General features: G+C 41.1%; 1 protein-coding gene across 1 annotated transcript in view; it reads left to right on the plus strand.

Moving 5' to 3' along the window:
• Positions 1–1,677: 1,677 nt before the first annotated feature.
• The window catches only part of EMSY (EMSY transcriptional repressor, BRCA2 interacting), a gene marked incomplete at both ends in the record, with an annotated part of 36,689 nt that continues 22,002 nt past the window's right edge, over positions 1,678–16,364 (plus strand). The window contains 7 exon segments of the mRNA XM_079549763.1: positions 1,678–1,747; positions 5,150–5,249; positions 5,836–5,910; positions 8,211–8,386; positions 9,161–9,258; positions 9,262–9,310; positions 12,857–13,116. Coding sequence (XP_079405889.1) covers positions 1,678–1,747; positions 5,150–5,249; positions 5,836–5,910; positions 8,211–8,386; positions 9,161–9,258; positions 9,262–9,310; positions 12,857–13,116 — 828 coding nt within the window.

Genomic DNA, 16,364 nt, shown 5'->3' on the forward strand with positions numbered 1-16,364 from the left:
ACAAAATACACGCAAACACACATACCAAAAAATAATAAAAAAAAAAAGCCAATACGGCTATTAGATCTGAGGCAGCCGCCGGGCTCGCAGGATGTAGCCGTCCCGGTGCGGTTGCCGGCTGCAGGTTGAACCACCGCATTGTCTGCACTGAGGAGGGCTGGCTGCCGTCACCGCACACAATTTTGAGTCAGAAAGCTGGAAACGGGGAAATAACGCCCCGGATTTCCTTTCAGAAACTGCGCTCGACGGTTAACGACCAAACTTTGAGAAGTGTGACGGGCGTAAAAATCGCATCGTTACGCTAATGGCTGTTTCACGGTGTAGCTGTGGGGTGCTACGCACCCCTCTACTACCCCAGCCTTAGAGAGCAACGCGCGCGGCTTTTTGTCCCCTCTCGCTACCCGTATCCGCCTGCAGGGCTATGGCGGGACAGTCGGCGCCACTTCCCACCTCGTAGACAAACGCACAGCGGACTACATCTCCTAGGAGTGCCCCGCGGCGCTGCGCATGCGCGGCGCACTTTCCCCGCGCCATCTTGGCTCCCGCTTCTTCCATCTCCTCGCTCACTGAGTGGCTGAATGAAGGGATGAGGGCGCGCGGACTACAACTCCCGTCGTGCCTTGCGGAGCTGGCGCATGGGCAGTGCGCCCCGCCGCCATCTTGGCCGGGGAAGCGCTGCCGCCACCGCCGCCAAACAAACCCGAGAGCGGCACCGCGGGGGGAGGAGGGGTTGAGTTGCCGAGGAGTCTTTCGATGTGCCGGGCACGGCCGGCCAGGTGAGTCTCGCTCCCAAAGCAGCACCTCCCTGCCTTCTCCGAGGCTCTTCCCTATGAGGAACGGGGCTGCTCTCCTTCCCCGGGGCGCCGGGGACCCGCCGCCCCCTCACGGGCCCGGCGCCTGCTCCCTGTCTGCGCGGCCTTCACCTCCCTTCTGCCTTCAGGGCCTTTCTCCCTCGCTTGAGGTACCGGAGGAACCCCGCGAAGGGCGGGCGTGAGCCCCGGGTGGCTGTAGCCTGAAGGCTCCCTCCCGGGAAGCTCCGAGCCTGGGGATGGGGCCGGGGCTTTTGTTCCTTGTGCTCCCCTCAGGCCCTTCTTCCTTCTCCTCCTCGGGGGAGATGCTCCCTTCCTCCCCTCCCATCTCCCAGATCTTCTCCTCGTAAGGCTTTTTCTCCATATTTCATTATTTTTTTTTAAATTTTTACTTTATTATTTTTATTTTAGGGGACGCGGAAAGCAGATTTCTGCGTTATTTTTTGTTTTGCTGCCGTTCTGTTATAGATCGGTGCTAAATGCGTTGTGTGGGGGGGGGGGGGCCGTGTGGATTGCTGGAAGAGTTCTTATAATAGGTGCTCTGTGCATAAAGAGAAGGAGGAGACTCGAGCATCTATTCGGAGAGTGTTTCAGCATGAAAAAGAAAAGGCTGGGGCAGGAGGTAGGAAACTCAGGAGAAAGGCTTTGACTGGTGGGAGAGAGCATAGGAAGCCCCACGCCTTTGTGAAACTGCTGAATTCCTGCATGGTAACGCATGCCATTAGGTTGGGGCAGGGATGGGAGGGAATGTGGTGTTGAGAGCAGCCTGGGGACTTTGCATTGGGAGGTGGATAGATGGTGGGTTCACGCTTACTGCGGCTGTGTTCCTTTGCAGGGAGGCTGAGCTCTGCGGGAGCACAGGGAGAAGATGCCTGTGGTGTGGCCAACGCTTCTGGATCTCAGCAGAGATGAGTGCAAGAGGATCCTTCGCAAACTGGGTACAGTAAGATGCAATTTGTGGGTCTGTATGTTTGCCCTTTTAAGACTTGCCTGCCTGCTGCTTCCATGAAATACTTTATTACGTCTACAGGCAACTTACAAGTGATTTCCTTCTTCCGTGTGTCATTAGGCTGACAGCTGTGGCTTAAAATGATGTTGGGCAGATGCTCTGCCTGAGCAATAGAGGTAAAACAGAATTGTTTTTGTTTGATTAAATCTCTCATAGATAGCCTTGTCCGTCTTTGCTTTGATGTGGCAGTGTTTATGGCTATGAACGTGTGATATCATATCTGGGCAAGAAGAGAATCTTTGTTTGTCCTTCAGTTCTGTGCTAAGGCACCTATTTGTACCAAAAATGCATAGAATTTTTTGATTTGATGGATACGGTGGTGTTTCTGTAGTAAAGACTTACAGATTCATAGAATATACCAAGCTGGAAGGGACCTGTGAGAATCATGGAGTTCTAGCACTGCACAGTCTTGAAATGTAACAAAAAATAACCTATGATATCTTGTAACTTTCTGCCTTCACTTATGTGAGTTGTCAGAGAGATGTGGAAAGTCCTAACTTTACAACAGGAGCTTTTTGTGCTGTTTCAATTCTAGCTTAATGTCCGTGTACCTTGCCCAACAAATGTGTGCGTATTGAGGTTTTTCGTGCTCTGTAATTGCAGATGTGTAAGGAGACATTGTGTTTTGGAAGCAAATAAAAATATTTATTCTTTCCTCTCATGCAAGCTTTTGGCTACCATAGGAGAGAGAGAATCCTTTCATCTGATCCTATGCTGTGGTTCTTGTGTTCCTAAGAAAAACTTGTTTTGTTTTAAGTTAAGGGCTTTTTCTGAATTAAATGATGCATAGCATTAGAGGAAAAGAGAAGTAGATTTCTTTTCAGGCTGTCCTCTGAGGAGCTTTTTCTAGGAGGTGATGTCAGGAGGAAAGCTGAGCCTGCCACAAACTTCCTGTGACAGTCATGTTAATCACTCAGCTTTTCTTGTTCACGTTTTGAAAGCTAAGAGACTGTGTGTTGTATTCCTTAGTTATGTGAACGTTCTCATGTGCTGTGTAGCCATCGCCACTGTTTTCTGAGAGATGTGAATTTTTTTTTACCTTGCTCTTTTTTTCACTTTGCTTCTTGAGAATCTGGGATTTGCATTCTGTTGGAGCGGTGACGCAGTTGTTGCACACAGCGTCAAAACGAAGCCGTGCATCCATTAAAGTGATAGCTCTAGGTCTGAAGAGAGTCTCAAGGGGCACAAAACTAGGAGAAAGTGCAGAATGCCAAAAAATATGGACCGGATCTCTGCTACTAAATTATGCTAACGTAGCTCTTGCTGGCTGGAAGGGTGGAAAAAAAAACTTCCAGCCGACGGCGGTGTGCTGGCAGAACCCTGCTGGTGTAGCTGAGCCAAACAGAACTGCAGCTACACCTCCTCCAGTGACATAACCTAGGCCGACAGGAAAAAAACAGAAGAAATAAAAATCTTTTTTGCTGGCATGAGCTGTGTCCCCGCCAGAGGGCCCTGCCAGCATAACAGAGATAAGAGCTTGTAGCTGCCGCGTCTCTTCTAGAGTAGAGGAGCTCTCCATTTATACAGACACACCAGAAGGCTGGAGGGAGAAGGGGCACAGCTAGTCTGCCAGCCACGAAGCAGATCAGTTGAGCTCTCAGCCCAACATCTCATGTGGTTGCTCATTCAAGGCAAAATACAGTGGTGCAGGGAAAGCTGAAATGTATACTGAGGTGTACAATGCCTTGTGTTGCCCTGCAGCCTTCGTGGCTTATAACTGAATCACCTTGCACTTGAAATAACGGTATTTATTTGTGAAACCTGGGTTTTGAAGCATTTATTGACTTGCTTGGTGGTTTCAACTTGAAAAGAGAGCACGTCAGTTAGTAATGCTGTGTAGACAGGAAGGTAAGGAAGCTGGTTACAGCTTCTATGTAATCTTTTCTAACTCTCAAAAAGCCAGGGTGTGCATTTGTTAGTCTTAGTATAGAGCATCTGTATTGAAAATGAAAAGAAGAATCTCTTTGCTAAGTAATTATACAATTGTATCTGAGGATTATTTTATGTTGTTAACAGAGGAAAATAATTAGTATCTTAAATATTGTAACATGGTTGTCTAAATAAATGTTGATATTAATAATCACCATTGCATTAATTAGCAAATGTTTTATAACCGAAGCTGCAAATGCTTCTGTAGGTCTCCCAGCATCCCTGTGCAGGCTGTGGAGTTAACCAAGGCAACTCTGCTTTGTGTCTTTCATACTTAATCAGGGCAGCAGAGCAGGGCTTCTTTTCAGCACAACTCCTTGATTTGATTTGTTAATTGGCTTTTTGGAATCCCAGTTTGAGCAGCATCAGTCTTCTTTAATTGCAGGAAAATTCAGATGTGTTTTGGGGCTCTTGTTAAGTTTTGGCCTGCCCCTTTTATTTATGCTTCTGACTAACTGGGATCTGTTGTGGGGGTGGGATAACTGGTTGTTGAAATGGAGCTCTGAATGAAAGTAATCTGCAGAAATAGCAAAATAATTGGTATTGTTGGTTCAAAGCATGGCCCTTAGTAATGTTTTCTTTAACACGTACTGCTATGCTTAGAATAGCAAGCTAGCAGACTCCAACTGTACATGCATTAGGTGTTTTTTACCCTGTTTAGTAGGACAGCATCCAGTATTTCAGTAACCCTTAGCTATTATGTTATTTTGAAAGCACTGATGGTGTTCTTATGAGTCACCTGGTATTACATGTTTATGTTACATCAGAGTTACATTTTTGCATGCTAATCTTCATGATGGCCCTACATTTAAGACTGGCTGGATTGTTTGGTGTACTGTATGGCTTTAATTCACTGCAGTGCATTGTTTTCAGATCCGAGCAGTTGTACATATCAGGTGAATGGGCATGAAAAGATAATGATGATCGTGTTTAACAAAATGGAGCTCATGCTCTCCATGCTAATTAAAGAGCAGTGTTAGGAAAACAAGTCCATTACTCTTTTGACAGTATTTCTTCTCCAAGCCTTGCAACTTTTAATAGTGATATGTATTAAATATTTTCTTCTGCTTCTAGAGAGTTCTAAGCTACTACTCAAATTTCTGGACTCTTTTTTTCAAGGTTTCTATGTTGAACTGTCAGCTCGGGGAGTGCTTGGGTTTATACAACTAGATAATCCTCTGTGATGATACAGTTGTTTCATAGAAAAGCTGTAGGCTGCAGAATAATTGACTGAGAGAGTTCTAAACCATCAATCTCTCCTGAAAAGCGCTAAATAATTGAAAGACACGTTCCTTGTAATGATTTTGGAAATTAATAGAGTACTGTCAGTAATACTGAAAATAACATTTTTTCCTTTTGCTGTGAGCATTAAATAGAACTACTGTTTGCTCTAATTCCTCAGAACTGGAGGCATATGCAGGTGTCATCAGTGCCTTACGTGCACAGGGAGATCTTACGAAAGAGAAGAAGGATCTTCTTGGAGAACTCTCTAAAGTGCTTAGGTAACCCTGACCTTTATAAACTAAGAGCTGGTGGCCTTTTTCTTTTAAGAACGTAACATGTTTTTTCTATCACTAACCATTGTAAAACAAATCTTGATTCTCCATCTTATGGGCGCTTGATTCTGGTTTGTTTTGAGTTTCTGTGGGTGAATATTTACTGTTTTGCTGGTGGCTTTTGAGTTATCTAGTGATTGCAGCTATCTCATGAATGCTTGCTAGTTCCAAGTTCTGTCAGGGTAGGATTTTGAGGTCTTAGGGACCACGTTACAGCAAAGAAGAACGCTGTATGTTCTGTATAAGTTTTTCTACTTTGATATTTCCATCTTTGATTTGGAAATCAGCTGTTTTGCAGTGGTACCCAGCGAACAGTAATGTTCTCCTTATTCTTCAGTAGCACTTGTTGTGCAATGATATGTTCATACTTTCTCACTGTGATAGCAAAAATTAAGTGACAATCTCTGAAACCTAAATACCTGTCCCCCTTTGTCTCCTGAGTGGATTATTCATAAGTTTCGTTTTAGCTGAAAATTGTAGATAAATGTTCATGTCTCCCTTTGACTAAAATATATTGGTATTTTTTTAATAGTATTTCAACAGAGAGACATCGTGCTGAAGTTCGAAGAGCAGTAAATGATGAACGGCTAACGACTATTGCACACAAGTAAGTTATAGGTCATTTCCTCCACGATTTCCAAAGGTGCCTTTTGGAAAATCCATTATGCCTTAACTGAACGATAGAACTTTCAAGATTGATGGTGATTTAAAGAGCAGTGTTTGACTGAAAGAATTACCGTATCAGATTTAGGTCAGGGTGCCAGAACGGTTTTAACCTTTTGGATCTCAGGGCATCCTGTTCACAATATGGCACGACATAGGGAAGAGTCAAGAGGAGCTTTCTGTAAAATAGACCAGAAGAAACAAAATAGAGAAAAGAGATAAAATGTAAACTTGATGAACAGCTTGCACAGTTTTTCATCTTTGTTTTATAATTGTTTTTGAGTTTAATTGTGTTTAAATGCATTTGTGAAGGTCATATTAAGAGATACTTGTCCAACTAGAAAGACAAAAGGAAGGAAAGAGATGAGAGACACTAGTGGAAAACAATGCATCAGCAGCGAGGTGGAAAAAAAAGAACTGCAGCAAGCTGTCTGATGACATCAGTGTCCACTGTTCCCTGCTTGATGCAGCTGCTATGCTGGCATCAGTTGGGCTGGTTTCTCCTTGCATTTGTTTCTCAGGCTCCACGTGACTTTGAGAGGTGGAGAGGAGCAAGAGGACAAGCGCTTACGTGTCTCTGATAGTTAATAATCTTAAGAAGTGTGCTGAAAGAGGGATGGACTGTCATGATTCCCTATTTTCTTTTGTGTTATAACCACTGATTTTTAGTTTGCCTCATGTAACCTAGGTGTTATAATGAGGAAAAAAGAATGGCAATCGTGCAACTAACAGGCTGCTTGGAGTTAGCAATTGTCTGAACGTGGACTTGCCAAGATTAGCATACTGTGCTAGTGCTGCAGGATATTTAACATTTTAGTGGTTTAATGCTCATGTTTAAAGAATTAGAAATGTGCTGTTTACCAAACAAAAACCCACGAACTTCTTCGCACTTCTTTAGAGAAAGAGAACAGATAATAAAAGAAAAATAAGCATTGTATTGTCAAGTCTGGCTTATTTCCTTGAATTAAGTATCCTTTTTAAGCAGTAGTTCTGTTTTTAGCATTTTCCAGAGCAAGAGTACAGTTTGTCCCGAAGTAGCGAACTTCAAACGGACGAGATATTATAATCCAGGCAAGGTGCAACTGTAAAGTGCTGCATCTCTTTATTTTTTTCCCTCTGGTAAATTCTTTGTAAGTGATGGTTGGTAATGTAGTATTTGACTTAAATAATCTAACTCATTAGGAAAGCAGACTTTGCTAGCTTTGCTTTGCGCAACATTTGTAGTCTTATATTTGATTTTAAAAATGTGTTTTTACCTCAGCTGGTGCAGCTCTGCTTGTACTATGTGAATATGTATGAAGAATGCTGAAGCATATCAAGATTTAACAGCAGAGCAGATCCTCTGCATTTTATGAACTAATTTGTTGTAGCTTTTGCTGCAACTTGCTTGCAGTAGTTCATGTGGGAAGTTGTTTTTCGGAATATATTAATACATTAAATGGGTTGGTTTGTTTAAGAACAACATAACAGCATTGAAAAATAATCTGTCATTCTGATTTTACTGATTTCTCAAATGAGTGCTGTAAAACAGTTATAAGCAGGAACAGCTTTCTATCTAGGCAAGCATTTTTTGAAGCATTCTGGTTTGTGTGTAAGTACTATGGTTGAGAGAAAATGAGAGGAATCACAGGATTGTAGGGATTGAAAGGGACCTTTAGAGATCATTGAGTCCAAGCCCCCTGCAAAGCAGGCTCCCTACAGCAGATCAGGGAGGAGCAGGCTGGATTCTGTGGAGAAAGATGTGCTTGAATCTTTTCATGTGCTATTACTTTGTTTGGGATTACTTCAGTCAGTCTGAGAAATTTCTGCTGAGGTAAAACAAGTGTTGCATTAGAAGCTGAGATTTTTCTCTTGCAAGATAATCAGTTTTGGTAATCTTTCATGAAATCTATGTGATCTCTAGGTATTTTTGTCATCCAGAAATGGAGGGTAAACTAACTCTACCTGAATAGTAGATAATCTAATATGGGGGAGTTGAACATGACATCCACAGCCCTGTAAGGGCTTTGTAAAAAATCATGTTAAAAGAAGCAGCAACTCTTAGATATGTTATGGGAGGATTTCTGCATCAGCTGGGAAAAATGTAAGGGCTGTCATGAAAGGAAGAAGACTGGAGGTATTTCTCTAGTGTGTCTTTAGAAACAGCCTTTTACATTTTCACTGTTGAAAAGAGGAACTTAAGTAAGAATGCTGAGCGTTTAGGAAAGTCAGCAGAGAAGTTAAAAGGTTTTCCTTTCTGTTTAGTATGTCTGGGCCAAACAGCTCTTCGGAATGGTCTATAGAAGGTCGTCGGCTGGTGCCGCTGATGCCACGGCTTGTTCCACAAACAGCTTTCACTGTTACAGCTAATGCAGTTGCCAACGCAGCTGTTCAGCACAACGCGTCTCTTCCAGTCCCTGCAGAAACTGGAAACAAGGAAGGTGAGAGAATGCTGAGGTTCTACACAAGCTATTCATGGTTTAAATCGTTTTCTTAGTGCTAGATGCCTTAAAAATCCAAATCTTTCTTTTTTGAAAATGTACCAAGTTATAAGATTGATTTCTACTTTTCTTTTAAACAGTGCTATCACATGTTATGTGTAACTTGGCTGGATGACCTTCAGTTATGCTTCATACAACTACAGGATGTGTAGCACTTCTTCAAAGAGGCTTTTTTTTTTTTCTGGTTTTCTAAGAACTGTTGGAGCATTGTTTTGTACTTGAAAGTAAAGTTGAAAATAGCCATTACCAAAAATATTTGCTCATTACTCAAGGAATGTTTTAATTTCTTCAAGTGATGTACATTTGAGGGGAGGCAGAAACTGTCTTCTGTCAGTTACCTATCTAGATAAAAATTTACAGAAATGAAAGAGATCATTATACTGAATGAACACTAAAATTAAAGATAAATGAACGAACTGTAGTGTAAAACATCTGATTATTGTAAAGGAGGATGAAAAGACAAACCCTAGAAATGGCAGCACAAGTTTCTGGGTATGGGAGGAGGGGAGGGGAGGTTAGATTTCTCCTCTGAAGGCAGTTCATTCCATGGCCATACTGAAATCAAACTTGTGAGTATTCAACAATAACAGGATTGCAGAAGCAAGTATATGCCCCACAATAAGTCTTTAGCTTGCATTTCAATTGCTGAGATAGTGGTAGAGTAATAGATTTCTGTGCTTTACTTACATGGAAGGTGTGTTTTCTCCTCTTTGGTGGTGGTTTGCTATTCCTGCACAAGTACCTCTTCAACCTCAACATCTACCCTTGTCCCAAGTTGCAATGTAGCAACAGTGAAGTCCCTTAGACCCACCTGATCAGTTTCCAGTATATTCTTGTCTAGTGGAAGTACTGTTTATGTTAAAAGTAAGTGATAATAGTAACTGATTAACAAAAGGCAAAAAAAAGGCCTATCTTGTGGCTGAAGTGTGGACTGAAATAGACACTCTAGCCTTGGGCAAGTCATTTAATGCCTTTATGCCTTAGTTTAGTCTAAAGAATGAGCATATTGCTTCCCTTTTCCAAGGTAATTACTGCAGGGAGCAGTAACAACAAGACTGTAAAATATTTTGAAAGTGAAGTATAGGCATTGCTTTATATCAGTGGATTTCTAATCCAGCTTATTCAGTAGTTATCTTTAAGGTGGCCCTGCAGGTTGCTTCAGCAGAGGACTTCCCTCTTCCTTGTCCTGCTTAAGTATTGCAAATAGTCTCTTATTTGAGTTAGGAAGATCTCTCCTTCCCACTTCCACAGCTGATGTATGCATTATTTTGGAAATATTTTTGTGCCCTTATTTCAAAACCAGGCAGGACAGGGCTGTGAGCAACCTGATCTAGTGAGAGGTGTCCCTGCTAGTGGGTTGGAGCTAGATGATCTTAAAGGTCTTTTCCAACCCAAACCATTCTGTGATTCTATGATTTCAGTTAGAGAGCTGTTGTGCTTGTCCCCACTTGCTCTAAACTAGCCTTGCATTTCTTAAGAATTTGGCTTTTGGCATACTATGTTCAAATAGTAGTAGCTTGAGAGAATGCAGAGTTTTCTAAGGTGTAACTCAATGGTTGAACAAATTACAGTGTTTACTATGTCTAGTAATTCTGTGATTCATTTGGTAGCAAATTTTTTGTGACATACCTAAGCAACTTTGGAAATCCGATTGGATATGAGACCTCAACAAATATCCATCTTCATGTGTTTAGATTGGAAGTGCAGCCCATGATGAATAGAAGCAGTCATTCTTCATGTTGTTTTGGTGGTTTTTTTTTTGTTCTTGTTTAATAAATGAGCTAGTTCCAAAAGCAGAGTAAGTCCTCATAAATACGTCCAAATCATCTGAGCTGGTTTTATGTGAAATTAAAAGTGCTTTATTCTGATTTTATTTGAATTTTGATGCCTATCAAAAGGCTGATGACAAATCGAGATTAATAAAGAAGTAGTTCAGAAGTGCTGTTTGCTATTTGTATTGTTGTTATGGATAACTAACATTTTGAAAATTGATCTTAATGCAGTGTGTAGTGTACATGTTTGTGTAACATCTGCTAGCCAAAAGCAACAAACTGTACATGACTGCAATGTTACCTGGAAACAATCATCTGTATTGATTGTATCAACCTACAAAACCCGTTAAGGTTTTTTTTTTCCAATTTTTCTGATTCATTGTGCTCATCACTCAGTTTTAGGTTAATGATTGAAGGGGAAAATGTTTTTCACCTCTTAAAAATTTAGTTTAGACTTACTGAATTATTACATGATAATGAGAATAAAACCAGTCTAGACGCACAATAGAGAGATGATAGGTTCTCATTTTTATTCCAGCCATTCTTAGTTGTTTTTTTTTTTTTTTCCTCCCTTGCCACTTGCTTTATTTTCTTCTGTCTTTTAAAAGAATTGTCCATCTTTCAGAATGTGTTGCATCAGTCACAGCAGTTTTAACAAACCTGAATAAGAGTAAACTTGGACGGGCTGAGTTATAGTCCTGCCTTTGTCACCGATCTGTTGTGATCTCACCCAAGTCACAGCCTGATTGAGCCATTAACTCCTCTGTTCTCTGCTGCCTTGCTTGTCATGTGTGAGTTACAGTCGAATTGCATTACTTCTGAGTTAAGTGCTTCTGGAGCACTTGGCAGAAGTACAGCTTCTAGCATGAAATTACAGGAATAACATTCTTACAAAACTCCAGCAGTGAAAATGAGAAATGAAATGAGCTGTACATAAGAAGAGGAGATAATATTCAGCTGGTTCAATCTGTTTAGTCTTTTGTTATTGTTTTGTGGAAGAGGGTGGATAAAAATACGTTTTTATCTTCAGTATTTCTTTGTAATGCACAAAGGTAACAACTGTGTCCTAACGTGCAGGCTGCGTGTGTTTTATTTTTTAATTGAGATGAATACTTCTCTCATCTCCTTCTGAAACTCCTGCCCACTTTCAGTGTGATCGATGACTTTGCATTCATTGCAAGTTTACGAAGTGTACTTTGTGTAGTACTTAGAGCCTGTTGCTAAAAGATATTCATGGTATTCTAGGGATGGAGTTCACCTTTAGGTTGTTCCGGTCCATAAAGGAAATTGTTTTGAGCCTTGACTTGTAGATCCATGCTTAATCATGGTGTTTCAGTGTGCTAAGACTAATCTTTGAAGCTGCAAGCTTTTCTCTTGGTCAATTTCCCATCTGTGTGTGGGGGCAACCATCAGCCTTCTGCATGACTCTGATGTGTACCTGCCAGTGAATTGGTTATGGGCTAATACAGAATGCCATGTTTTGGACACCATTTGCTATGCCACTTGTCCATGTTCATTCCTGCATCTTTACTTTTTGAATGCCTGAATGTTTAGTTGTTAGATTGAGTGTAGTTAGATCCTGACCCTAATTAGAGATTGTCTGTCAACCATGTTTCTTTGTGTTACCAGCAAGAATGCTTTTTGCTATGGCTCTGTTTGCTGTCTGTAAGCCACAGGCATATAATACAAGATCTTCAATCTTATTCTGCAGAGGAGCATCAAATCTTCCCTGTGTATATTTTTACTGAATTTGTTTATCCCTGGCTATTTTGGTAAACATGCACGTTACCTAGTAACTAAGAATTTACGAGGTAGTTAAACTGTGTCTTTCTGCAATGCATATCAGTTTATGCACCTTTTGCCTACTTAGGAAAGTTTCATATGTATTTATGGTCCCTTGATCATGCTGTAGAATGAAATATTTCTTGCTCAGTTGAATGTTGAAGTAATTTGTTTCTACTTGTGCAGTCGGCAGTTGTGGGGATGAATGAAATTCTTTGAGGCTAGACTTGTTTTCTGTAATTGCATGCAAGGTGATGCCTTGCTATTGCACAAAATGCACCAGACTAAACTTGCAAAGTGAGGTTTAAGTATGTTATGAATGAAAGTGGAACATGAGATGCTATATTGATGTGAAAAGGAGAAAGGTACTGTAACAAAAAGCATGTTGTAACAAAAAGAATGTGCAGAGGTTGAAATCAGGAAAGACTACAGGAGGATAAACTTCAGCTTTCCAGTAAACAACCAGCAACAGCAGTGTAGTATGAAGATTTAAACTGGTGCTATCCTAACTCCCGTGTATGTGCAGTCACATTGGACAAACTTCTAGAGATAGAATGAAACTCCAGCACTGGCTCTGCATTCTTTCTGTCTTTTAAATGGAGTGAAGCAGCCAAGCAAGGTTTTGGGGGTTATGTTTCTTTGTTTTCTGGCCCTGTAAGTGGGGTCTTCATTAAGGACATAACACATCTACGATGTGTTGTGGGTTGGTTGTGACCATAAGATATAATTTATTCTCTGTTTCTTTTTCTTTTGTTTGGAAATGTGTGCAAGACTCAGTAAGTTTGAAGTGTTCTGGAAAGCACTGAGAGCCACAAGTAGGGGAAAACCTAAATTTAGAAAAGCACTTCTCTTCCAGGTGTCAGCTGCTCAGATGATGATGAAAAGCCCCGCAAAAGACGGCGAACTAATTCTTCCAGTTCTTCCCCTGTTCTCCTGAAAGAAGTCCCGAAGGCAGTGACTCCTGTCACTAAAACTATCACAGTGCCTGTAAGTGGCAGCCCCAAGATGAGTAATATAATGCAGAGCATTGCCAACTCCTTACCGCCACACATGTCGCCAGTGAAAATAACCTTCACTAAGCCCTCAACACAGACAACAAACACAACAACACAGAAGGTATGTGGGGGAAGCTGCCAAATGTTACTTTATTTTGGTTTTATCAGTGAATAAGATGTGATGTTTGACTCTTCCTTTCTGTGAACTGTCTAGCTGTTTGGTTGTTTTTTTTTGTTGTTTTTTTTTTTTAAAGGATTATGCTTGGGATAAGGTAATCCCTCTTTAAAACAAAGAGAAAACCAAACTCGTGTATGAATTTAGTTCACCTGTGTGTGAAAGGACCTGGATTGACGGCTGTGGAGACTGAAGCCCTCTTTTTATCCACAGAACAGGTACAGCACAGGCAGCGGGAGTGCAAGCTTCCCCCAGACTGCCCCACCAATGTGCCTCAACCCTGACCTGAAGGGACCACTTCTAGGGATGAGAGGGGATTCAGTCTCCATGCTCATTCAATTCTTGGCCTCTCTGGTGAGACTGCCAACAAGGTTGCCAGTTAGTACCATTTGTGGTGTTGGGTTTTGTGATATGGACACTGATCCACTGAGAACTGGATCACATAGGCCACTGAACAGCCTTCAGATGGTAACAACTATTGGTCAAAGGTAATCTTTCTTATTTCTATTTTCCTTACTTATAATTATTCTTTGCAGTAGTAGATTTCCAGGAGAGGTGGCATGGACTTTCCCTTGGCATGCCTTTTGTCTAGAGACTACATTCCGGGGGTCTATAAGGCTTGCCACTGGAGCTGATGGAAGACTGGGGAGGGCTTTGTTTTCCTTTTAGTTCTAGCGTGCAGTTTCTCATTCTACATGAACAGCATTGTGGTGATCAGATCAGTTTCATCATCTCAGCTGAGTATGCCCGGGTTCTGTGAGAATGCAGCATGTGGAGGCTTACCCATTTTGAAACTTTTTATTGGACTCAGATTTTATGTGGCTGTTCTACTGCATGACTACTTTCCCATGCTTAACAGTGTATTTCAGATCTGTCTGCTTTTTTGTCCTTAAGGTTTAAAAAAGATTAATGCTTCAGACCAAGTTAACTCTTGGCGCAGTTATTAATTAAGGCAGACTTGTGAGAGAGGCAAAAAGAAAAAAGAATTTGGCCTTGATACTGACAGGCTGGTTGTAGGCTGGCTACTGACAAGCATTTGTTTTTTTCTGACTATGAGAGTTTGACACTTGAACTCAAACCTTCACATGGGATAGTCTTGTTAATTGTTTTATTACTCTGGGTTAGCAGAGTTCCCATGTCCTGGGTTTGGAAACTTTAATAACAAGGACAATATAACTGAAGTAACATGCAATAAAGAACTTGCTTTCTGGCCTTTTTCCATTTCCAAGGTCTTTGTTTTCATTTGATTTACTGTTCTTTGACAGTGTTCTTAATCAGTCTTCACCTCGGAAAGACATGCATAGAAATCTGTGAGTGAGCATACATCATTAAACAGAACATCCTGCATTCACTGCAGCAAACACACAACTTGTTTAGAGCCTGACTAACCTACCTAGCCTGCTGCTCTTTTTAGGCTCACCTTTTGTGCAGGAAGATTTTTCTTCGCCCTAACTGCCTATGGTGTTACATATGCTTGGTAGTTAAAACTGGAGTGTACTAAACCTGCAAAAGGAAGAGAAAGGACTGTCAGCAGAATCTTTTCTGCAGATGTGCTTTTGCTTCATTCAGATTTGGAAATTTTAGGTCTTAGTTTGCACATTGTGACTCTTGCTAGTCTGCAGCTATGGGAAAATCATTTGTTTCATCAGAGAGCCATAGTAGTGCTTGTGTCTGAGCTTGTCACACTGCCCTCTTTCGTTGGATTTAGGTATACTAAGATACATCACTGGATAAATTGGTGGGAGAAATCCCACTGTGCAGTTTTAAATTAAATGACAGACTTGTTAGACTCAAATTGGAACTGCACCATTTTAAACAAGTGCAGCTGGTTACGAGTGAAGTTGTTGGGTATGAATGAAATTTTTAGTTTCTACACGCCAGTTTTCAGAATTGTTTTGACATCTCAGTGGGTTGGAGAAAGACTTGCCGTAACAACTAATAATGTCACAGCTCCAATTTCTGGCTTCTCTTCCTGTAATGAAATCCTCTGTGTAGGACACAGAAGGAATCTAGCTTCAGCTTCTGGCGGTTTGGTTCATTTATTTCTTCAGGAGCTGGGTTTTGATGTTTCTCAAAATAGGGCTGATAGGACTAAATACAGCAAATGTAAGGGATTTATATCTTACTATAACAAAAGCAAAAAAAAAAAAAGCAACTTGCTCTTGGTCACTGGTCAGTCTTTCTGCTGTGGAAAGATATGCAGTTCTGGTGACAAGTTAACATGTAATCACAGGATATCCTGAGTTGGAAGAGACTGAGGATCACTGAGTCCAGCTCCTGGCTCCACCCAAAACCCAAACCCTGTGTCCCTGAGCTCTGGCAGCTCGAGGCCATGGCCACTGTCCTGGGCAGCCTGTTCCATGCCTACCACCCTCTGGTGCAGAACTTTTTCCCCACACTGAGCCTGATCCTTCCTTGGCACATCTCCATGCCATTGAATGTTTGGACATGTTTAAATATAATATTTCAAAGACATAATCGTTGTGATTTAAGTTTCAAAATTTGAAATTTTTTTTTTTTAGATCAGAAGATTCCGCATGTTATATTTCATGCAGGAAGATCACTAATCATCATTGCATTTCTTCTCCCAGAATTAACACAGCAGAACATAGAGATGCAAATCTGCTTAGTCACAGGACAGCAGTTGATTTTGAGCTGTAATACGTGACAAGACTTTTCCCCTTGCATGATTAAACAAAGTCATATTATGTAATAACCTCTAACTGATGGTTTTATCTCTTGCTTTGATTGAAGAACACTGTTCAGGAGTTTTGATTATATCCAGATGCATCCTGCATGTTCGTACTTAGCTGAGATGTTTAATGCCCTGTTGCACTAGGAATTACTTAGGAAGATTAATATGAATAATCTTCCTTCATAACCTGCAACTTGTTGTGGTGCTCCTAAATTAGTTATCCTATATGGAATGGAGCTGGCCCTAATATTCAGAAACTATTATTTCTAGTGCCATCTGACTATTGAAGAAACAAAATTGAACTCTGATCACGCCTTAGGGTCTTTTCCACATGCAAGATTAGTACCAAAATTGAGCTTATGCAGTGTTCAGCATGTGTATTTGGCCACAGCCCAGGAGCAGTTTCAGAAGAGTATTTTGATTAAATTGTGGTTAGACAGAAGGCGAAAATAAGGGTGGCACAGCAAAAACATTCTTTCTGGAGTAAGAAATAAGGAGG

The sequence above is a fragment of the Tetrao urogallus genome (genome assembly GCF_951394365.1).
Source record: "Tetrao urogallus genome assembly, chromosome: 1".
NCBI classification, from domain to species: Eukaryota; Metazoa; Chordata; class Aves; order Galliformes; family Phasianidae; genus Tetrao; species Tetrao urogallus.